The 23696-nt window shown below is 42.8% G+C and overlaps 1 protein-coding gene across 4 annotated transcripts in view; it reads left to right on the top strand.

Annotated features, from left to right (window-relative positions):
* Positions 1–2935: 2935 nt before the first annotated feature.
* The window catches only part of nusap1 (nucleolar and spindle associated protein 1), a 42198-nt gene continuing 21437 nt past the window's right edge, over positions 2936–23696 (top strand). Inside the window, exons 1-7 of one of the 4 annotated variants that reach the window (XM_078562990.1) lie at positions 3191–3279; positions 3602–3770; positions 11456–11524; positions 13779–13961; positions 14097–14274; positions 15376–15492; positions 17712–17818. In XM_078562990.1, coding sequence (XP_078419116.1) covers positions 3696–3770; positions 11456–11524; positions 13779–13961; positions 14097–14274; positions 15376–15492; positions 17712–17818 — 729 coding nt within the window. In that variant the 5' untranslated portion in view covers positions 3191–3279; positions 3602–3695. Of the gene's footprint in view, positions 3771–11455; positions 11525–13778; positions 13962–14096; positions 14275–15375; positions 15493–17711; positions 17819–23696 lie in introns of all 4 variants that reach the window. The other 3 variants (XM_078562989.1, XM_078562991.1, XM_078562992.1) reach the window with 3 other exon arrangements.

Below are 23696 nucleotides of genomic sequence, written 5' to 3'. Positions count from 1 at the left end.
GAAGGAAGAAATAGAGGAAGCTCTGACCATCATTTCCCAATCCACTCTGGCTCCAGGCATGGAGTGGGGTGACTGCTAATGGGAGGAAAGGATAGCCCGAGTAATTAGTCAGCCTAGCCTCGTTAGTGGGAAAATTATTAGAAAAAATTCAGACAGGGTAAATCTTCATTTAGAATGGCATGGAATAATCAAGGATAGTTAACATAGATCTATTATGTGAAAGTTGTATATGACTAACTTAATTGAATTTTTTGAGGAGGTAACAAGAAGGGTGGATGAAGGTAGTGTATTTTATGTAGTCTACATGGATTTTAGAAAGGCTTTTGACAAGGTCTCACATGGCAGGATGGTCAGAAAATTAAAAGCTTGTGTGATCCAAGGAAAACTGGCAAGTTGGATTCAAAATTAGCTCAGTGATAGGAAGCAAATGGTTATGGTTGATGAATATTTTTGTGTCTGGAAGACTGTTTCCAGTAGGGTTCCACAAGGCTCAGTACTGTTTGTGCCATGTATCAATGATTAAAGACTTTAATGTAGGTGGCATGATTAAGCAATTTGCAGATGTTATGAATATTGTCTGTGTGGTTGATAGCGAGGAAGAAAGCTGCAGACATTAAGGACTGGTCAGGTGGGCAGAAAATTGGCAAATGGAATTCAATCTTGAGAAGTACAAGGTAATGCATTTGGGGAGAACAAACAAGGCAAAGCATACTGAGAAGGGCAGAGGAACAGAGAGACTATAGACTGCATGTTCACAGTTGCAGGAAGGTAAGTAAGGTGTTCAAGCAGGGATATAGGACACTTTGCTTTATTGGCCAAGGACTAGAATATAAGACTTGGGAGGTTATTCTAGTACTGTATAAAATGCAAGTTGGACCACAGCTAGAATACTGTGTACAGTTCTGGTCACTACATTACAGGAAGGATGTGGTCGCACTCTGGAGGGTACAGAGGAGATTTACAGGGATGTTGCTAGGAATGGAGAATTTTGCTTATGAAGAAAGATGGGTTACATTGGACTAGATTGCTTTAGAACAGAGGAGGCTGAGGGCAATTTGAGGTGTATAAAATTATTAGTCACCTAGTTGAAGCTTGCAATCATTCACACCTGAAAGGAAAAAAAATGGTTTATTTGTGTTAAAGCGCCGAATGAGATGAAGGATGAAATGAACAGGACAGCTTTGAGATAGTGAGTTGGTGCTGCTGGAGAGAGAAGTCAAGAGTATGCACGTGGCAGTGTATGGCATTGAGTGTGGATCCTGCGATACGGTGAGAACAGCAGTTCAAAGAATGCTGAATATCTAGCAGATATCTGTAATCATGGGTGGATCTGAAATATGAAGGGTGGAATTTCAGTTGGAATCCACATGGAATAAGCTAGAGGGAGATGGCTGCTGAGGAAAGAGATGTAACTGAACGCAAGTTTTGTTAGATATCTGATCAAACGGGAGAAGGGAAATGGAAAGCAATTAAGGTGGACAAAGTAAAAGAGACAAACAGAAATCATTTTGGTAAGAAAAGCAGAACTTCTTAAAGGTGGGCATTCCTGGAAGAGAAGTAGCAGTGAATTAAACACTAATGCAAAAGCAAAATCCTGTAGATGTTGGAAATCTGAAATAAAAACAGAAAATGCTGGACTTATTCATCAGGTCTGGCAACATCTGTGACAAGGGAAATGGAGTTAACATTTCAGGTCGATGACTTTTCATCAGAACGGGGAAAAGTTAGAGCTGTAACAGGAAAAGTGAAAGGAAGGAGAATGGGCAAAAAGGTCAAAAGGGAAGGTAAGTGATAGAATCAAAGGCAGGAGAGATTGATTAAATCACAAAGTTGATGGTGCAAGGCCAAAGGGAGTGATAATGGGACGAGTAAAGAAACAAATGAGTGTCTAGGAGGAGGTGTGAATGACAATGAAGAATAGCTGCTGCCGGAAAATAAAAGCAAGGTGAAAAAAAACACCAGCAAAGAAAAAGGAAACAAAATCTGGGCAGATGTTACAATCTAAAATTTTTGAAATCAGTGTCCAGAAGGCTGTAAAGTGCACAGTCAAAAGGTTGATGTGCTGCTCCTCATGCTTATGTTGAGCTTCATTGCAACACTTGCAGGCCAAGGACAGAAAGGTCAGGCTGGGAGCAAGCTGGAGAATTAAAATGGCAGACAACTAGAAGCTCAGGGTCACACTTGGAGACTGAACGGAGGTGTTCTGCAAAGCAATCACACAATCTGCATTTGGTCTCCCCAGAGTAAACCTGCTGCGAACAGCGAATACGGTATACTAAGTTGAAAGTAGAAGAAGTAAAGTGCTGTTTAACCTGGAAGGAGTATATGTAGCAAAATGGAGGTAAAAGGTCTGGCTCAACATTGAATTCAACAATTTCAGACCATAACTGCTGCCTATTTTGTTTCCTGTTCTTTCCATGTTTCAGTTTTTCTCTTATTTTTACTTGCAGTCAGCAGCACACCAGCTCTAGGCACATCCTTTGTTTCTTTTCTTGCCCCATCACTATTCCCTTTGACTCTAAGACTAACTCTTCTCTCCTGTTTTCCACCATATCTCAGACCTTCCTTTTGTCCTTGTCCCACCCACTGCTCAAAATCTATTTCATCTCCTTTTCCTGGTTCTGATGAAAGATCACAGACCTGCAACATTAACTGTTTCTCTCTCTACAAATGATGTCAGACCTGCTTAGTGTTTCCTGCATTTTCTGCTTTTATTTCAGACTTCCAGTATCTGCAGTATTCTGCTTTTTGAATTGCATTCCCTATATACTTTTATACTATGAACTCCCATCCACTTTGCTCTCTCCTGCTGGCTTTCCACTCTGGCCTCCTGCATGGAATCCCTGACTGGCTAATCTGCATTCTGACAGAATGACCAATCAGGGCATTGAAAGGCAAACCACGTGTAAGTAAATGGCACATGAGGGATGGTGATAAGGGAAGGGAACTCATCAGAGCTGAGCATTTTCCAGAAAGCTGTCAGGGGAAACCCAGATGGTCTCGGCTAAACTGGACATCTTGTCATCCTGGGACAAGGGGAACCCTACTGTGGCTCTGGGAGGGAGCAGAAGAGCTGTGAGTAGTAAGGTAGGAAATGTACACAATCGAGGGCCTTCTCAACTAGGCTAGAGTGGAATCCTCAGTTGAGGACAAGAGAAGATGTATCAGAAGCACTGGTACGGAAGCTTGCATTATTGGACCAGATGCGACAGAGATGGAGAATTTGGGAACGTGGAAGCGAGTCCCATAGGAAGCGCAGTGTGAGGAAGTGTAGTCAAGGTAACTGTGGGAATCATAAAAGCAAAATACTGTGGATTCTGACAATCTGAAATAAAATCAGAAAGTGCAGGTCTAGCAGCATTTATGGAGTACCAAAGAGTTAACATTTCGAGTCGAGTTCTTTAGAATTCCAAAATGTGGGAATCAATGGGTTTATAGTGGATTGGGCACGGTAGGTGTCATTCAAAGAGACCACGTTGGCCTCTAGGTTTCCATTGGCTGTGGTACTGAGGAGAGGCGGGATAACGGAGATTGGTAACCAATAGAAATGCAGTTGTGGAATTCGATTGTTTTGACTGTGGCTGGCGCGCTTTTCTTTCAGCCAATGGGCGGGCTGGGAGAGAAGATTTAAATCTGAGCGGTAACCGTTAGCGGGCGGCGGGTAGGAGCGCCAAAGGATAGAATAGGACAGGGCAATGGAGCTGGAGGGATTGAAGTACAGCGAGCTGCAGCGACTTGCCAAGCAGCACGGACTGAAGGCCAACCTCAAGGTGAGTAGAACAGAGCGGCATCCCCCAATACCTACCGCCTAGACCGGGGATAGAGAGGAATCCGACACCGGGGGTATGGAGGTGGGGAGGAGAAGCTGCTGCTTGGACTGGGGGTTGGGGAGAGGAGCGGGGTGGGGCATCTGCATCATGTATCTTGAGGTTATTAACATTGATGTTAATGGCCTAATCGCAAGCACTTGGGGGTGGGAGGAATACATATATTGCATTATAGCTTGTTTGTAAAACCCTCCGTGTTCCCAAAAATGGGATGTGCTGTAATTGGGATTTCACGAGTTAATTTGTGATATTTGGGGTTAGAAATCCCACTGAGCGACATCTTGCAGAGAGTTTTTTAATTGTGACATCTACTGTTGGGAGTTGAATAAAGTGTGTTGAATAAATACAATCTATGGCAATTTTTGTTATGTTATTGATACCGATACTCCAATATTCTTGGTGACACTGAATATGATTTATGTTGATGACTGGAGTGAAGTGTGTGTTCCTTTACACCCCCGGTGATGGGCAACTTCTTATCGATCAGAGTTGCCAGAAATGCGAATGTGCTTTTTCGCCTACCGTCAGTTAGAGCTCAAAGTAGCCCATTATAATAGTACCTGAGCGACTCAGTAAACATGGAATTTTCTTTAGTATCGGAATTTCAGAAGTGCTGAAAGTCCACACCATCTGTGGGTAACTATGGCTAATGTAAATTTGTACAACTGAGACTTAAGGAAAACGTGTTTCACAAGTTTAAGCAACTGACAATCTAATTCGATCTGAGCTATGTATCTATAAAACTGAAATCTAATGAAATTGTTTCCTTTTACGGCCACAGGCTTGAGTTAATCATACAGGTCGCATATTTGGTTAGGGAGCTTTGCAAAGTGAATGTACTCGGCAGTTTCAGGCTGGAGGGAAGAAATACCCAGCAGTTGCTTTTATATTATACAACGTAACGCATGAACACTGTCGGTCCCATCTTTAAATAACTCACTAGTTGGATATTGAACCACTTGGCAACACATGGGAGTTCTGTTATGTAATGCACTAATGTTCCAGCTGCAAATGGGCAGAAAGCTAGTAAACTAGTGTGGAAGGTTGAGGAAATCAACTTTATTACATTAAAAGCTCTATATAAATAAAAACAGCAGAAAGGTTGACTAGTACCGAAGGGTTGGGGTAGAGAATTGGGACGGCCAAATACCTGAATTTGGGGGTGGGAGTGAAAGGAGGAGAGGGGTAAAGAGAAAAGTTTAAAAAGAAAGAACAATAGTGGAAATAGAATGATGGGTTTGAGTCCTGAATGACAGCCAAAATGTGTACATGAGTGGACTCAGGCTGAAAAGCAAAAGAATTGTTCAGCGATTAGTATATATTTCAATACAAGTGAATAAGGCAGATGAGCGGAGGACACAGAGACACTTCAAAGTATGACATAATAGTTATTACTGAAACATGGCTTAAAGAAGAGCAGAAATAGCAGCTTAATATTCCTGGTTGCCGGGTTTTCAGATGGATTGAGGTGATAAAGGGCTGGGTCACAATAATAGTTAAAGGAAACACTCTCAGCGGTGAGTAGATATGATATGCTGGAAGGAGCATTAAATGAGGCCATATAGATTGAACTTGAGGGACAAAAAAGAGCAATCATCCTCACCAACCTACCTGTTGTAGAAGTGCCTGTCCATGACAGTTTTGGTAGGAGTGACCACTGCACAGTCCTTGTGGAGTCGAAGTTCTGTCTTCACTTTGAGGATGCCCTTGTTATGTTGTGTGGCACTATTGCTATGTTAAATGGGGTGGATTTTGAACAGATCTAGCAACTCCAAACTGGGCATCCATGAGCCGCTGTGGGCCATCAGCAGCAGTAAAATTGTACACCACTACAATCTGTAACTTCATGGTCTGGTATAACCCCCACTCTACCATTACAATCAAGCCAGGGGATCAACTCTGGTTCGATGAAGAGTGCTGGAGGGCATGCCAGAGTGCAGCACCAGGCATACTTAAAAATGAGGTGTCAACTTGGTGAAGCTACAATACAGGACTACTTGCATGCTAAAAAGCAGAAGCAGCGTGCAATAGACAGAGCTAAGCAATCCCGCAACCAACAGATTAGATCTAAGTTCTGCAGTTGTGAATGGTGATGGATAGTTAAACAACTTACTGGAGGAGGAGGGTCCACAAATATCCCCATCCTCAATGATGGAGCAGCCCAGCACATTGTGCAAAAGACAAGGCAGAAGCATTTGCAACCACCTTCAGCCAGAAGTGCCGAGTGGATGACCGATCTTGCCCTCCACCTGAGTTCTCCAGCATCACGGATGCCAGTATTCAGCCAATTCAATTCACTCCATGTGATATCAAGAAACGGCTGAAGGCACTGGGACTGCCTGCTTAGGAAGCCTGTTCCAGTGCAGCTACACCTGGTAATGTGGAAAATCACCTTGGTATGTCCTGTCCACAAAAAGCAGGACAAATTTAACCTGGCCAATTACCGCCCCACCAGTCTACTCTCAATCATCAGAAAACTGATGGAAGGTTTTGCTGACAGTGTTGTCAGGCGGCACTTACACAGCAATAACCTGCCCCCTAATGCTTACTTTGGGTTCTGGCAGGGCCACTCGGCTCCAGATCTCATTCAGCCTTGGTCCAAACATGGACGAAAGAGCTGAACTCCAGAGGTGAGGTGAGAGTGATTGCTTTTGACACAAGTCGCATGTGACTGAATGTGGCGTCAAGGAATCGGCCGAGGGGTGGGGTGGCATTTGTGGTCTTTGGAGATCAATCAGGGACATTGCTGCAGGAGTTCCTCAGCGTAGTGTCCCAGGCCCAGTCATCTTAGCTGCTTCGTCAATGAGCTTTCCTCCATCATAAGGTCAGAAGTGAGAATGTTTGTTTGCTGCTGCTTCCACAATGTTCACTATTCACGACAACACAGATACTGAAGCAGTCCATGTTCAAACGCAGCAAGACCTGGACAATATCCAGGCTTGGGCTGACAAGTGACAAGTAACATTTCATGCCAAACAAGTGTCAGAGACAATGACCATCTCCATCGAGAGAGTATCTAACTATCGATCCTTGACATTCAATGATACTATCAGCACCGAATCCCTCACAGTCAACAATCTGCGGGTTACCATTGACCGGAAACTGAACTGGACCAGCCATATGAATACTATGATTACAAGAGCAGGTCAGAGGCTGGGAATTCTGCAGAGAGTAACTTGCATCCTGACTCCCCAAAGCCTGTCCAGCATCTACAAGGCTCAAGTCAGAAGTGTGATAGCATTCGCTCCACTTGCCTGGATGCGTGCAGCTCCAACAACACAAGAAGCTTGACACCATCCAGGACAAAGCAACCCGCTTGGTTGGCACCTCATCCACGACCTTCAGCATTCACTCCCTCCACCACCGAACACACACTGGCAGCAGCGTGTGTCATCTACAAGATGCAGTGCAGCAACACAACCAAGTCTCCTTTGACAGCACTTTCGAAACCCAAGACTCTACCACCTAGAAAGACAATGGCAGCAGATGCATGGGAACACCACCTGCATGTTTCCCTCCAAACCCCTCACCATCCTGACTTGGAAATATATTGCCATTCCTTCATTGTCACTGGGTCAAAATCCTGAAGCTCCCTCCTGAACAGCACTGTGTTTGCACCTACACCACACGGACCTCAGTGGTTAAAGAGGCGGCTCACCACAACCTTCTGAAGGGCAATTGGGGATGGGCAATAAAAATGCTGACCTAGCCAGTGAAGCCCACACCCCATGAAAGAATGTTTTTTAAAAAATATATATGAAAATTGGCCATGTGGTTGAAAGTAAGGAAGAGATCACTAGACTGGTCAGGTGGGTAGAAAAGTGGCAGAAGTATGAGGTGATACGTTTAGGAAGTATAAAGAAGGCAAGGGAATACACAATACATGGTAGGATGCTGAGAATTGTGAAGAACAGAGGGACATTGGAGTGGATCTTATCAAAGTCACAAATGACACGCTGTGTGTCTTTCTTGACCTGTTTGCAACCTTTTGACTGTCATCCTCCATCGCGCCTCCATTGTCATCCAGCTGATTTTTAAAATTCATTTACGGGATGTGAGCGTCGCTGGCTAGGCCAGCACTTATAGCCCATCCCTAATTGCCCTTGAGAAGGTGGTGGAGAACTGCTGTCTTGAACCGCTGCAGTCCCTGTGATGTGGGTACACCCACAGTGCTGTTAGGGAGAGAATTCCAGGATTTGGACGAGTGACAGTGAAGGAACAGCGATATATTTCCAAGTTGGGATGGTGAGAGGCTTGAAGGGAAATGTCCAGGTGGTGGTTTTCCAAAGTGTCTGCTGCCCTTGTCCTTCTAGAATGGTAGTGGTTGTGGGTTTGGAAGTTGCAGCCTACGGAGCCTTGGTGAGTTTCTGCAGTGCATCTTGTAGATGGTACATACTGCTGCTACTGTGCGTCAGTGGTGGAGGGGCTTCGTGTTTGTGGAAGGAATGCCAATCAAGAAGGCTGTTTTGTCCTAGATAGTTTCTTATTGATGGAGTTGCACGCATCCAGGCAAGTGGAGGGTACGCTATCACACTCCTGACTTGAGCCATGTCGATGGTGGACAGGGTTTGGGGAATCAGGAGGTGAGTTACTCGCCGCAGGATTCCTAGCCCCCCGACCTCTTGTAGCCACAGTATTTATATGGCTAGTCCAATTCGGTTGCTGGCTAATGGTAACCCCCCCCACAAGATGTTGATAATGGGGGATTCGGCGATGGTAATGCCACTGAATGTCAAGGAGCAATGGTTAGATTCTCTCTTGTTGGAGATGGTCATTGCCTGACACTTGTGTGGTGTGAATGTTACTTGCCACTCGTCAGCCCAAGCCTGGAAATTGTTCAGGTCTTGCTGCATTTGGAAATGGACTGCTTCAGTATCTGAGGAGTCGCGAATGGTGCTGAACGTCGTGCAATCATCAGTGAACATCGCCACTTCTGACCCTTATGATGGAAGGAAGGTCATTGATGAAGCAACTGAAGATAGTTGGACCTAGGACACTACCCTGAGGAACTCCTGCAGTAACGTCCTGGAACTGAGATTATTGACTTCCAACAACCACAACCATCTTCCTTTGTGCTAGGTATGAGCCCAACCAGTGGACAGTTTTCCCCCTGATTCCCATTGACTCCATTTTTTCTAGGGTTCATTGATGCCATACTTGGTCAAATGCTGCCTTGATGTCAAGGGCAGTCACTCTTACCTCCCTGCTCTTACCTGTTCCATTCTTAGCTCTATAATCCTAGTCGGAGAATCACTTACAATGACTTTTTTCTGCAGCTGCATCATTAATTCTGGTGGCCCTAAGGATCAACCCTTGAGCTCTCGTATTTTTTCATCTATATGCTGCCCCTCCAGCATCATCCGAGCATACAGTAGTGGTAGTTTTCACATACGCTGACAATACCCAGCTCACATTACTAGCTAGTTTTCTCAACTCCTCCAGCGTTGCTAAATTATGAACTGTTTACCTGACATCCAGTACTGGGTGAGCAGGAATTTCCTCTTAAATATTGGGAAGGCTGAAGCCATTGTTTTCAGTCCCCAGCCCAAACTCTGTTCTCTAGGAAGTTACTCCATTCCTCTCTATGGTAACAGTCTGGGATTAACCTGTTCACAATCTTGATGTTACATTGGATCCTGGGGATGAGCTTCTGAACTTTTAATCATGCTATCACTAAAACAGCTTATTTCCACTTCTGTTGCTTCGTCTTTACCTCAGCTGATCTGCTGAAACTATCATTCATGCCTTTGTTACCTGTAGATTTGATTATTCCAACAGACTGCTGGCTGGTCTCCCACATTCTACCCTCCATAAACCTGAGATCATCCAAAACTCTGTTGCCAGTGTCTTAACTCATGCCAACTCCCATTCCCCTGTCACCCCCTGTGCTTGCTGACCTACATTACCTCCTGGTCAAATAACCTCAATTTTAACATTCTCATCTTTGTTTCCAATTCCCTCTGTGGCCTCACCTCTCTCTATCACTGTCATCTCCCCCAGCCCATAACTATCAGATATCTGTACTCAAATTCTGGCCTTTTATGCATCCCCAGTTTTAATTGCTCCATGATTGGTGGCCATGCCTTTCATTGCTTGGACCCTAATATCTGAAATACCCTCTCTACACCTCTCCACCTCTCTACCTCACTTTTCCTCCTTTTAAGATACTCAAAACCTACCTCTTTGACCAAGCTTCTGTTTATCTGACCTAATCTTTCCTTATGTGACTAAGTGTCATACTTTATTTCATAATGCTTTTTTGAAGTACGTTAGGATATTTCATTACACTAAAGTTGCTATATAAGTTTGTTAGATAGATCTTGTGGCGCAGTGGGTAGCGTCTCTGCCTCTGAGCCACAAGCTCCAGGTTTGAGTCCCAACCCAGGACTTGATGGTCAAGGAAGGTGTGTTCATATTGCGGCCAAACAGGTTGAATTTCAACCTACAAATCTTCCATTGCATGCCAATGGCAGGTGGTAAGTATGGGTGAGATTCTTGTTCAGCCATGTGATGTCAGCCATCACTATCCATGGATCCAGACTACAACATGCTTGTGAACGGTGCATGTTGCCACAGCAATTTGGACTCAGTGGTTTCTACCACTATAAATTTGTTATAATAAAAGCAAAATATTGCAGATGCTGGAAATTTGAAATAAAAACAGAATGCTGAAAAAAAACCCAGCAGGCCTAGCAACATCTGTGGAGAGAAAGAGTTAACGTTTCAAGTCTAGTATGACTCTTCATCAGAATTGGAGAGTGGTAGAAATACCCATAAATTTGCCCATCCACAGATCCTGATGATAGCAGGGCAGGTAGATAAGATGGTCACAAAGGCACATGGGATAGTTTCCTTTATTAACTGAAGCATAGATTATAAGAGCAGGGAGATTACACTACAGCTGTATAAAATACTAGCTTTGTACACAGCTGGAGTACCATGTACATTTCTGGTATTAGAGCGTACAGACGAAGTGTTGCCAGGAATGGAGAATTTTAACTATGAGGAAAGATTGGACAGGCTGGGGTTAGTTTCTTTGGAACGAATGAGGCTGAGGTGAGTTTTTATTGAGGTATATAAAATTGAAGAGCCAATAAAGAGTGAAAAGGAAGGTCATGTTTCCATTAGCAGAGGACAATAATGGGGAAGCATAGATTTAAAGTCATTGGTGGAAGGATTCAAGTAGAGTTGAGAAGTCATTTTTTTCACCCAGAAGATGGGTGGGATCTAGAACTTGCTACCTGAAAAGTTGGTAGAGGCAAACTATCACTGCATTTAAAACAATTAGATATGTACTTGAGGTACCATAACCTTGTAGGTCTATGGATCAAGAGCTGGAAAATGAGATGAGGCTGGACAACTTTCTTTTGGCTGATACAGACAAGATGGGTTCAGTGGCCTGATCCTGCACTATAAATTTTCTGTTTTTATTAAGGTTGCAAAAATTAATTGTTCAACCCAAATGACGTTGAAGTTTTAGTTTAGGGCTGTAAATGGCAAACACTTTATTAAGTTTGCAACCTGTTCTAAAGGACATTATGGTTGCTATCATGTTCATAAAAATATGAAATTTTCCCTTTAAGTTGTTTAATACCTCTGTTCATTGTCTTTCCCACCTTTTTTAACAGGCAGATAAGTTACTGAAAGGCTTGCAAGAGCACTTCCAACAAGAACAGAAGGGTGATGCTGTTCTGAAGGTATGAATGTGAAAATAAAATTTTAAAACTGAATAAAGAGCAGCTTATATTTATATAGCACCTCTAACTTAGTAAAACATTCCAAAGAGCTTGACAGGAGTGTTATCAAACAAAATTTGACACTGAACCAAATGGGGAGATATTAGGGCAGATAAAGGATGAGCTTTAAGAGTGTCTTAAAGAAGGTGGGGAATGGGGAGATTTAGGTAGGGAATTTCATAGTTTAGGGCCTTGATACCTGAAGACAGCTGCCAATGGTGGCGAGATTAAAATTGGGGATGTGCAAGAGACCAGGATTGGAAGAAGTGGCTTTAATTTTATTCTTATCAGTGCTGTTTCTGACTCCACCCTGGAAGAATAGAATTGAAGGGTTGAATGGCCTTCTCTTTCTCCGCATGAGAGCCACCAATCTTGATAGGGCCCAGATCAAGAGAGGATAGAGTTTGGGCACTTTTGTCAAACTGTATCCAGTTGATACATAAAATGGAAGTAATGATTAATTGTGTCAGCCTTCTGAAAAATGTGGAACACCCCTTATAGCCTCAGGTGTGTGAATAATCTAGCGTTGCGGACAAGAGGGGGTGTTAATTTCACCCGATTTCTCCTCTCACCACCCATCGTAAACGGGAAAGTGTTTTGATTTGCTTCCCCGTTCATAAGTGGTGGTGTATTTCCCAACCTCTCAGTTGCAGTGTGATCCAATTTTCTATTAATAACCCAACAGCAAACTCAAGATAGGATGAACTCAAAGGGTTAGTTTATTTGCACACACTGCAACATGGGAGGAGAGTAGCAATGTTGCCCCCTTTGCATTCAGACAGTAAAAGAGGGATAGAGAAAATAAAGATTTACAGGACAAAAAGAATTATTGTTTCACGTGAATCCAGAATCAAAATCCAATGAGGTATTCCTTCATGGACGCCAGCAGGTTGAAAACCGATGCTGCATAATTCACTTTTCCAGTAGAGTTGACTTCACGTGGGGCGATAGGCATGCAGCGATGCAGTATTGTGGGTGCTGTTACAGAAGTTCCAGTAAAAACATTGTAGATGAGACCATGGATTTAATCTGGGGCCCTTTTCTGTGCTGTTGCTTGTAGATGTTAAAATAGCAGACGGAAGTTTTCAAAACATCAAGGCAATATAACTGGCTCCACAAGCTAGAGGTTCATGTCACATGACTCCCACCTCTCCACTCTGGCTTTGACAAAGGGTGTGCATCCCTTTGTCTGGGTCCCTGAGATTATTAAATGTTCCAAACGTTCAGACTTGAAAGAAAGGTTACAGGGTCCTTCATCCTAGCAGATGGGTAGGCTTTGGTTTGCCAGGCCTGGCTTATGAAATGCCAATGGCCTTTGTATTGTTCTCTTTGAATTTGGTCTCTGCAGCCCACAGGGAGTTGTTAGTGTCTCTTCAGAGATAATGAGGCGCAAGCTCCTGCGATATTGCCATGGTAGCCCCTTTTGCTCGAGGATCACAGACAGACATAGCTTCAGTCATTTTAAAAGGTCTTTGTCCAAGTATTAAAATTTTAGAAATATCCAGTATGAGTTCGTAGTCCCCTGACACTAGTTTCAAGCAGCAAGGTTAGTGTTGCGCTTTTAAAAAGTGAGTACAACTTGCGAAGAAGTGCAGACAATTGTTCTAAATAGTATTTAGAAGGATTTAGTCAAAGCTTTGCCAATTTGGTGTTTGAGCAGAGATGGCAAAATATGTCTTTCAGGTGCACTGAACCATAGAACAATCAGTGAGAAGCCCAATTGTCTAACAATCTAATATTGAAAACACATAATGCTAAATTGATAGATTAGCCCTCTTTATCCAAAAAACCATGTGAATGTGTGTTATACCTACAGACTTTGCTTAATACTTGGTGAGCCCACGTTCCAGTATTTCTGTTTATCTTGGGAGTAAGAGATCCATATGGAACTCTTTTACTTGCCCTCTTGATATTGCTGCTTCTGAATAATAGCTTTTCCTTGTGTTCTCACTGAGTTGTAAAAGGCAAGGTAACAAAACTGACTAAGATGTGACCTTTCATAGTTGGGTGGGTAGTGAAAGGAAGCCCAGTAAATGTAGCAGTAGGTAAGCTGAGGAGAGGCTGCACATGACCCTTGGCTTTAGTGAACAGGATGAAACCTGCCACATTTGTTGAATGTTGTCATGTAGCACAAGGAGCTTTACCTGCTTGTAAGCAGAACTATTGTAAGCAATGTTGGTTTGTGTTGCTGAAGCATATTTACGTTTGTTTGTAGGCTTCTGAAGAAGAAAATAAATGTAATACAGTTGATGTAGAAAAATGGGAAGACTCTAATGTGACTAAACGGCGAGGCAAAGGGAGATTATCTAATAAAAGCAAGGAAGGGCCGAATGGAAGTCAGAATGAATCTGTTCACCTACAGGCTGTCACAGCTTCTGTTAATGAACAACCTTCAATGGTACAGCATCTCTACTGCTGAATTATTGTCTGCACGAGTTCGCATTCTGTCCTGCTGTCTAACATGGAATTTTATCTGTTATGATTCTGTTCCAAGATATTTTAAATGCTACTTTATTATGAAATGCTTGTGTAGGAGCCGTCACCTCATTTGGAAAAGTGCCAAAACACAGATGGTTCAGACTCCAAGAGGAGACAAAGAAAACGTTGTGCTGTATCTGGGGCTGAAAGTACAGGAAGTGTGGCTGATGGAAGTGCTACTGCGACCCAATGCGCACATTTATCACCTGAGAGAGCAGCTAATACATCCAAAGGTAGTGCTGGGCAATTATTTAACCTCATCTCAGACATGCTCGAGATTCTTTGGGATATAATTAATATGTTGTTGAAATGGATTGATCTTTTTGTCACTGTATTTTTTTAAAACTGAACTTACTCAATTTTTGCCTGTCAAACCAAAAATATTTTCAACCAGTTTGGGGCTTACAGAGTAAATAAAAACATTCACACTTCATCTTTACTTTGTGAAGATGAAAGCATTTGGTCTTTACACACTTCAAGTAAGCTCCTAATTCAAACGCTGCCAAAATGTCCCAAATTTGATTCTGCTTTGTACTGAGTTAGCTGGTTCACACTGGATCAGAGCCGTTGGGCTAGAGATAGAAGAGAATCAGCCAGTGATCTCTTGTGGGATGTGTGTGTATGTTAATGATTGCCTTTTGTTGAACATCATATGACATGCAAACTCCTCTCTTTCAGGCTGCAATGCTGGTTGATCACCCTTCTCTGTCTTTATTCATATCAACCATCACTTTTGGATTTGGCAGGTGGTTTTACAGCCATATACCCTTCCTGCCACTTTTCCTCCCCATTTTTCCAGGCTGGGGACCAGCACTGATTGATGCTGGCCTGCCTGCATCCGCCACTGGGTTCTTCTGTGGCCAACAAGCCCTGGAGTGGGACTCAAACCCTGAGCATTCTGACTTAAAGGGAGAGTGACTTTTCTTGTCTGCACAGCAGTCACACTGAGGTAGCAAGCAGTGTAGTCTGGTATTAAGAAATCGGAAAACTGGACCACATGCTCTTGTTCTACAATCATGGATGATGGGCTGTGATGGCCTGTTGGAAAAGGAGAGAAAGTCGTATTTTTTTCCCTGAGAACTGCTTGATTGCTTGATCAAGTTCAAGCAACTTGTAACCTACAATGTTAACAATCTGTGAAGTTGGCCCTTCTAGAATCCAGACAAACTGCACACACCACCTTAACGTGTGCCTGGCAGCACTTGAGGTGCTGTCAGCAACCTCATTTTGTTTCTTGTGTAATAAGTCCAGCTCCCAAAATGAGAATAGTTGGGAGATTCTGATGAAAAAAAAATCCTACAAGTGGCTAGTTATTGGTCCTGTCTTTACTAAAGGAACTACTGCTCGATCGAAGACTGGCAAAATTCCACGTTTTGTTGGAGCAGCTGGGAAAGCTGGATTCAAGTCTCCCATTATAATTGGGAAAACTGGACTAAACTATGTCACCCCTGGTAAGAGAATATTTGTAATTCCCTCTGTGTAAAGTGAAGGAGGAGTTTGATGTTGGGCCATTGCCATTCTATCCTACATTGCTGTATACAATGTTGGGTGTCTTACTATGCTACTCTGAAGATTGTCATATATTGTATGTAATCTTTGTTGTTTCTGACACTAGAAATACTTGATACTAGCACTGAATACAAAGAGTAGAAGTTCTCCCAGGTGCCTGTACTGACTTCGTCTCACTTTCATTACAAACATTCTTTCATAAATTGAGTGAGAACTCCATACATATGTCAGCCCACCTGTAATGCATATTATTTGCATCCAGTTCTTTTACTGAAGAGGCTACTAATGAGGTAGTAGAAATGAGAAGAAATATACACCTGTTCAGGTAGAAAGTTAAAGGAGCTTTGGTTGTGGCATTCTTGCTGTCACATTTGACTCCAAGATGAACTTTTTGCTCATCTTCACATCATCACTAAGACTGGTTGTTTATTTCCACCTCCCATAACTTCGTCTCTGTCTCTGCTCATCTGCTGAAACCCCCGTTTGTCTTTTTTACCTCCAGACTTGACTATCCCAATGTGCACATGACTAGTATCCCACATTCTACTCTCCGTAAACTTGAGGTCTTTCAAAACTCTGCTGCACATGTCTTAACTTGCATCAAGTTCTGTTTATCTACTGTAGGGATTTTGGACATGATTGAGCAGCCGACAGCAAGAATAACAAGGTAGTAAAGAGGAAAGATTGTTTAAGCACAAAACATGACTTAGTAAACTGGGCAGTAATTAATACAGTGTAACAGGTTAGATTTCCCGTTCTAGCTATGAACAACGGAACAAGCAAAAACCTGGACTGGGTTTGTCTTGTAGACTTCTCAAGCTTTGACTTAAACTCTGGTAGTCTCTTTGGGCTTCTCATACATCTTGGATCCTGGGTAGAGGTAGTACCTCTTGTTGGATCTGTTTTACTTGCTGCGAAGAGCATGGTTTTGACTCTTTTTTTCTTATACTCTCAACAGTTAATTAGTCTTCTCCTTTACAAACCAATTGACCTGCTACTAAGACACGTAATTAATTTTGAATTGGCCTTGCATGTCTGATATTGGCTCCTAATCTAATCTATTACATTTCTAAGAAGAAGATGCTCAAGTATCCAGAACACCCTATGAATCCGTACCAGCTCTAACCAGACTGGTTCAGCTTCATGCAGTTAAAGACAAGTTTGTGGACCAAGGTTACAAAATTTCACTTAAAATTATGTAGTTTTATAAATTTAAATATGTGGTTTAATTCTTTTACTAAGGGTAATTTTATGGCATGATTTTCTCACGCTACCCCAAAACCTGTGCTCGCTGACTTACATTGGTTTCTGATCATGCAATATGTTAATTTAAAATTTTTTATCCCTGTTTTCAAATCCTTCCATGGCTTTCCCACTCCCTCTGTACTCTTATTGAGCCCACAACCCTCAGGTATCTGTGCTAAACTAATTCTTGCCTTTTGAACATCCCTAATTTTAATTGCCCCGCTATTCAGTTGCTTAGGTTCTAAGCTCCATTACCCTCCATATATCTTTCTGCCCCTCTACCTCGCTTTCCTCCTTTTAAGACACTCCTTAAAACTTACCACTTTGACCAAGAATTTGGTAATCTGACCTAATATTTACTTAGGTGGCTTAGTGTCGCATTTGTTTTATAATGCTCTTTTGAAGCACCTTGGGACGTGTTGTTACATTAAAGGCACAATATAAATAAGTAGGTAATGACAGAGCACCAGGGTCAATACATAAAACTTTAATGAGTAAAGGGAATAGTGACACAGGTATGGTGAACTTTGAATGTCATTCCTATCTTCATAAAAGGAGATAAACATTGGAGATCAATTAGCTTAAGGTTAGTGGCAGAAAATATGCTAGAATTTCTACCAAGAGATAAGATAACTAAACATCTGGCGAATAAAGAATGTGATTTTGGAAGTCAGCTCAGGACCACGTTTAAACAATCTTATTGAATTCTTCATAGAAGTAGCAGAGTAGACTAGGCGAATGCAGTGGATGTGGTACACATGTCTCCTAAAAGGCCTTTCATGAGGGCCACAGAGTCTCATGGGTTCAGTTTATTAATTCAGTGTGTTATTTGGAATTCTTGGATTTGTGTTTTGATAATGCTGTGTGATATTTGAGATTGAGATCCATGTGTTAATACAGCATTTTATACTTCTAGACTGGAAAAAGATTCATCAAGCTAATTTTAACAAGATGGAGTCAATTGACTTGTATGTTGAGCGAAAAAGGAAACGCGTTGAAGGTTTTGGTAACTCTGCCAAACAGGTGAGGATAAGTTTATAATTCAGTGGGTAGCTGTGCTTTGACGTCTGCCATATGCACTATCCCCATGCTCCAATGAGGAGGGCACTACAGATTATCTATTTGAGGGGTCATTTTATGACCAATACCACCAGCTTTAACCCTGCTCACTGTTCGTGTTCATCTAAAACATGAACTGTTTCTGGAAGTAGGCAATTATAAACATGCTCAAGCTCCCATGTGCACACTCAGTAGATGAGTGACCATGCTGTTGTGCCATGTAGGAAAATAACCCATATAGTGTAAAATGAATTCCCAAATGCATGTGCTGTTTCCCTTACTCCTGAGTATCAAATGTGCAAAAAGGTTTGCTGGGAATCTTGATTTGGTTGTAGTTTTTCATATCTATTAAACTAGAATTTGAAGTATAGTAAAGATAAATGTACTTTGTTGTCTGGTGCATAGCTATGCAGAACAGAAGGGCTAATTCATGCCGATTAGTGTTTGCTGTTCTCAGCAAGGCTGCTTCAGATGATCTCGGTTTCCCTACTCAGTTAGAATTTCTGCTCCTGATGTCTATACAATGACCTCTGATGGGAAATGAGCTTGTAAATGTTGGATAATTGAATTTCACTGTGATACCTTCTGTGGGCAAGTAACGTTGCTAATGCTGTCGGAATATTGACATTCAAGAAAGCAGCTTTGACTTGTGGAATTATGGACTGGAATTGGGATTTTTCACTTACCTGGGATTCATTGCACTATCCACAGTGTGACAGAATGACTGACCAATTAGCTGGAAAGAAATGGGAAGCTTAGAGCCAAAACAGAAAATGCTGGAAAATCTCAGCAGATCTGACAGCATCTGTGGAGAAAGGAAAAACAAAATTAACGTTTTGAGTCCATATGACACTTCTTCAGAGCTGAAGAGAGGTGGAAATGTGGTAAAATTTATACTGTTTAAGGGGTGTGGAGCTGGCTAGAAGGCCATCGATAGGTGGTGACAAAGGATGGATTGACAAAGACGTCATGAACTAAAGGACAAAGGGGTGTTAATGGTAGCGGTTGTGCTTTTTTTTATAAAAAAAAGGTGCTAATGCCGGCGTAAAGGTAAGAAAGCCGAATGTGATTATAGCAGAACAAGGATAGCATTGTGTGAAAGAACAACATGGAACAAGTGACAGATGGCCCTGTATGGGATGGGGGGTGGGGTGGGGGGGGAGATAGAAAATGGGATATTTAAAGGGGATAAAACTGGGGATAAATGAATAAAAATAAAACAAGTGGATAAAAAATAAAAATGAATGTAAAAGAAAGGGGATAATAAAAGGGGATGAGGATGGAGGAGAGAGTTCAAGGTCTGAAGTTGTTGAATTCATCCCATCCTCTACAGAGCCATCTGTCACTTGTTCCATGTTCTTTCACACAAGGCTATCCTTGTTCTCCTAAAATCACATTCGGCTTTCTTACCTTTATGCCACCATTAGCACCCTATTTTTTTTTTTTAGCACTAACCACTACCATTTAACAATCCCTTTGTCCTTTAGTTCATGACATCTTTGTCAATCCCCCTTTTGCCCCCCCCACCCCATCACTGGCCTTCTATTCAGCTCCACCTGCCCCACCCTGCTTAAACAGTATAAATTTCATCACATTTCCACTTCTCCATCTGTGAAGAAGGATCATACGGACTCGAAATGCTAACTTTGTTTTTCTTTCTCCACAGATGATGTCAGACCTGCTGAGTTTTTCCAGAATTTTCTGTTTTTGTTTCAGATTTCCAGCATCCACAATACTTTGCTTTTATATTATGGGAAGATTAGAAGATTGCTGCCTCTAGAACATTTCTATCATCCAACTCTGATCTTCTGTGAATATCAATCCACAGCCCTCTTTGCTAGAACTGCCTCCTTAATTTTATTTCCCTATCTGCTTCTCATAAACCACAGAATGGTTACAGCACAGAATGAAGCTGTTCGGCCCATCACCTCTGTGCCGGCTCTCCACAAGAGCAACTCGGCTAGTCCCACTCCCCCTTGCCATTTCCCTTTCCCTGCAAATTTCCTCTCTTCAGATAATTATCCAATTCCCTTTTGAAAGTATCAATTAAAGCATCCTCTAATTTTTCAGCACGTACTTTTCATTCACCTAGATTTTACACAACTTAGAATTCTGTTTCCCAGTGTGAAGCATTTCAGATGTGTTGCAAATAGCCTTGGAAACAAAGATTTCATAAATTTAAATTAGAGAGTTACAGCAAATGTTAGTTTTCATAATGACCTTTCATCTTCCATATGGTACCTAATTAAGAGTAGGAGTTACAGAAAATTAAATTCACATCTTGGCACCTAGAGCGTCTACTGGGCCCACAGTACTGATGCCAGCTTCACGTTGAAGCTGTTCGCTAATTTTCATTTCACTGCTCTTTCCACATATGCTTGATATTTTGACTCTAATTTCCCTTAGAAATATTCAGATCGATTCTGCTTCAATGGACACTGGACATACTGGAATAACTCTTTAGCGTGGGAAAAGCATTCTTCTTAACCTTCCCCTCTGTGCTTCAAGTACTAACTCTGCATTTATACCTACATGTTACTGATTTATCAGTCATTGGGAATTGTCTTTCACTGTTTACTATTCTCATAATTCTGAATATTTCTGTGACATCACTGCAGCAAAGTCACTTCAAATTTAATAAGATTTGGCAGTAAATATTGTCAGAGGAAGGAGGCAGTAGCAGAGTAGCATTGTCATTGGCTCCAGAGACCCAGGGTAATGCTCTGGGGCCTCTGGTTTGAATCTCACTACCGTGGCAGATCGTGGAATTTGAATTCAAAAGATCTGAAATTTGTCACTTGTCATAAAAACCCAAGTGGTTCACTAATTTCCTCTAGGGAAGGAAATCTGCTATCCTTACCTGGTCTGGCTTACATGTGACTCCAGACCCACAGCAATGTGGCTGACTTTAAACTGCCCTCTGAAATGTATTTCAAATCGCCAGAAAGTCTATAAGGAATGAAACTAGACGGGCCACCGGGCATAGACCTAGACGCCGGAAATGACAATGGCAAACTCAGCCCTGTTGACCCTGCGAAGTCCTCCTTGCTAACATCTGGGGGCTTGTGTGAAAATTAGGACAGCTGTGTCACAGACTAGTCAAGCAAGAGCCTGACATAGTCATACTCATGGAACCATACCTTACAGATAATATCCCAGGTACCACCAACAACATCACTGGATATGTCCTGTCCCACTGGCAGGACAGACCCAGCAGAGGTGGCGGCACAGTGCTATACAGTCAGGTGGGAGTTGCCCTGGGAGTCCTCAACATTGACCTCATGAAGTCTCATGGCATCAGGTCAAAAATTGGCAAGGTCACCTCTTGATTACCATGTACCACACCCCTGCAGCTGATGAATCGATGCTCCTCCATGTTGAACACTATTTGGAGGAAGCACTGAGGGTAACAAGGGTGCAGAACGTACTCTGGGTGGGGGACATTAATGTCCATCAACAAGAGTGGCTGGGTAGCACCACTACTGACTGAGCTGGCCAAGTCCTAAAGGATGGAGCTGCTAGACTGGGTTTGCAGCAGGTGGTGAGGGAAACACATACTTGACCTCATCCTCACCAACCTGCCTGCCGCAGATGCATCTGTCCATGAGCGTATTGGTAGGAGTGACCAGTGCGCAGCCCTTGTGGAGGAGGAGGCTCCACAAATATCCCCATCCTCAATGATGGGGGAGTCAAGCACAGCAGTGCAAAAGATAAGGCTGAAGCATTTGCAACAATCTTGAGCCAGATGTGCCAAATGGATGATCCATCTCGGCCTCCTCCAGAGGTCCCCAGTGATGCCAATCTTCAGCCAATTCAATTCGCTCCACTGAAGGCACTGGATACTGCAAAGGCCATAGACCCTGACAATAGTCCGTCAATAGTACTGAGCACTTGTGGTTCACAACTTGCTGCGTCCCTAGCCAAGCTGTACCAGTACAGCTACAACACCACCTATCCAACAATGGAAAATAGCCCATGTAGGTGCTGTATGCAAGAAAAAGGACAAATCCAACATGGCCAATTACCACCTCATCAGTTTACTTTTGATCATCAGTAAAGTGATGGAAAAGTAAAGTAAAATCATCAGTAAAGTGATCAATAGTGCTATCAAGCAGCACTTGCTTAGCAATAACCTGCTCACTGACGCCCTGTTTGGGTTCTGCCAGGGCCACTCAGCTCCTGACCTCATTACAACCTTGGTTCAAACATGGCAAAAGAGCTGAACTCCCGAGGTGAGATGAGAGTGACTGCCCTTGACATCAAGGCAGCATTTAACACGTATAAGACCATAAGACATAGGAGCAGAAATTAGGCCATTCGGCCCATCGAGTCTGCTCTGCCATTCAATCATGGCTGATGAGTTTCTCAACCCCATTCTCCCACCTTCTCCCTGTAACCTTTGATCCCCTTACCAATCAAGAACCTATCTATCTCGGTCTTAAATACACTCAATGACCTGGCCTCCACAGCCTTCTGTGGCAATGAATTCCATAGATTCACCACTCTCTGGCTAAAGAAGTTTCTCCTCATCTCTGTTCTAAAAGGTCTTCCCTTTACTCTGAGGCTGTGCCCTCGGGTCCTAGTCTCTCCTACTAATGGAAACATCTTCCCCACGTCCACTCTATCCAGGCCTTTCAGTATTCTGTAAGTTTCAATCAGATCCCCCCTCATCCTTCTAAACTCCATTGAGTATAGACCCGGAGTCCTCAAATGTTCCTCATATGTTAAGTCTTTCATTCCTGGAATCGTTCTCGTGAACCTTCTCTGTACCCTCTCCAGGGCCAGAACATCTTTCCTGAGATACGGGGCCCAAAATTGCTCACAATATTCTAAATGTGGTCTGACCAGAGCCTTATAAAGCCTCAGCAGCACATCCCTGCTTTTATATTGTTGTCCTCTCGAAATAAATGCCAACATTGCATTTGCCTTCCTAACTACCGACTCAACCTACAAGTTAACCTTAAGAGAATCCTGGACTAGGACTCCCAAGTCCCCCTGCACTCCAGACTTCTGAATTCTCTCCCCATTTAGAAAATAGTCTATGCCTCTATTCTTCCTACCAAAGTGCATGACCTCACACTTCCCCACGTTGTATTCCATCTGCCACTTCTTTGCCCATTCTCCTAACCTGTCCAAATCCTTCTGCAGCCTCCCCACCTCCTCAATACTACCTGTCCCTCCACCTATCTTTGTATCATCTGCAAACTTAGCCAGGATGCCCTCAGTTCCTTCATCTAGATCATTAATGTATAAAGTGAAAAGTTGTGGTTACCAACACTGACTCCTGCGGAACTCCACTAGTCACCGGCCGCCATCCTGCAAAGGACCCTCTTATCCCCACTCTCTGCCTCCTGCCAGACAGCCAATCTTCTATCCATGCTAGTACCTTGCCTGTAACACCATGGGCTCTTATCTTACTGAACAGCCTTCTGTACAGCACCTTGTCAAAGACCTTCTGGAAGTCCAAGTAGATAACATCCATTGGCTCTCCTTTGTCTAATCTGCTTGTTACCTCCTCAAAGAATTCTAACAGATTTGTCAGGCATGACCTCCCCTTGATGAAACCATGCTGACTTTGCCCTATTTTACCATGCACTTCCAAGTATTCTGAAATCTCATCCTTAATAATGGACTCAAATCTTACCAACGACCAAGGTCAGGCTAATCGGCCTGTAATTTCCCATCTTTTGCCTCACTCCCTTCTTAAACGGGGGTTACATTAGCGATTTTCCAGTCCTCTGGGACCCTCCCTGACTCGAGTGATTCCTGAAAGATCACTACTAACGCCTCCACTATCTCTTCAGCTATCTCCTTCAGAGCTCTGGGGTGTAATCCATTTGGT

Source organism: Cetorhinus maximus, chromosome 18, assembly GCF_964194155.1.
Source record: "Cetorhinus maximus chromosome 18, sCetMax3.hap1.1, whole genome shotgun sequence".
In the NCBI taxonomy this organism is placed as follows: Eukaryota; Metazoa; Chordata; class Chondrichthyes; order Lamniformes; family Cetorhinidae; genus Cetorhinus; species Cetorhinus maximus.
The sequence above is the reverse complement of the archived record's forward strand: the minus strand, read 5'-3'. Positions and strand labels throughout refer to the sequence as shown.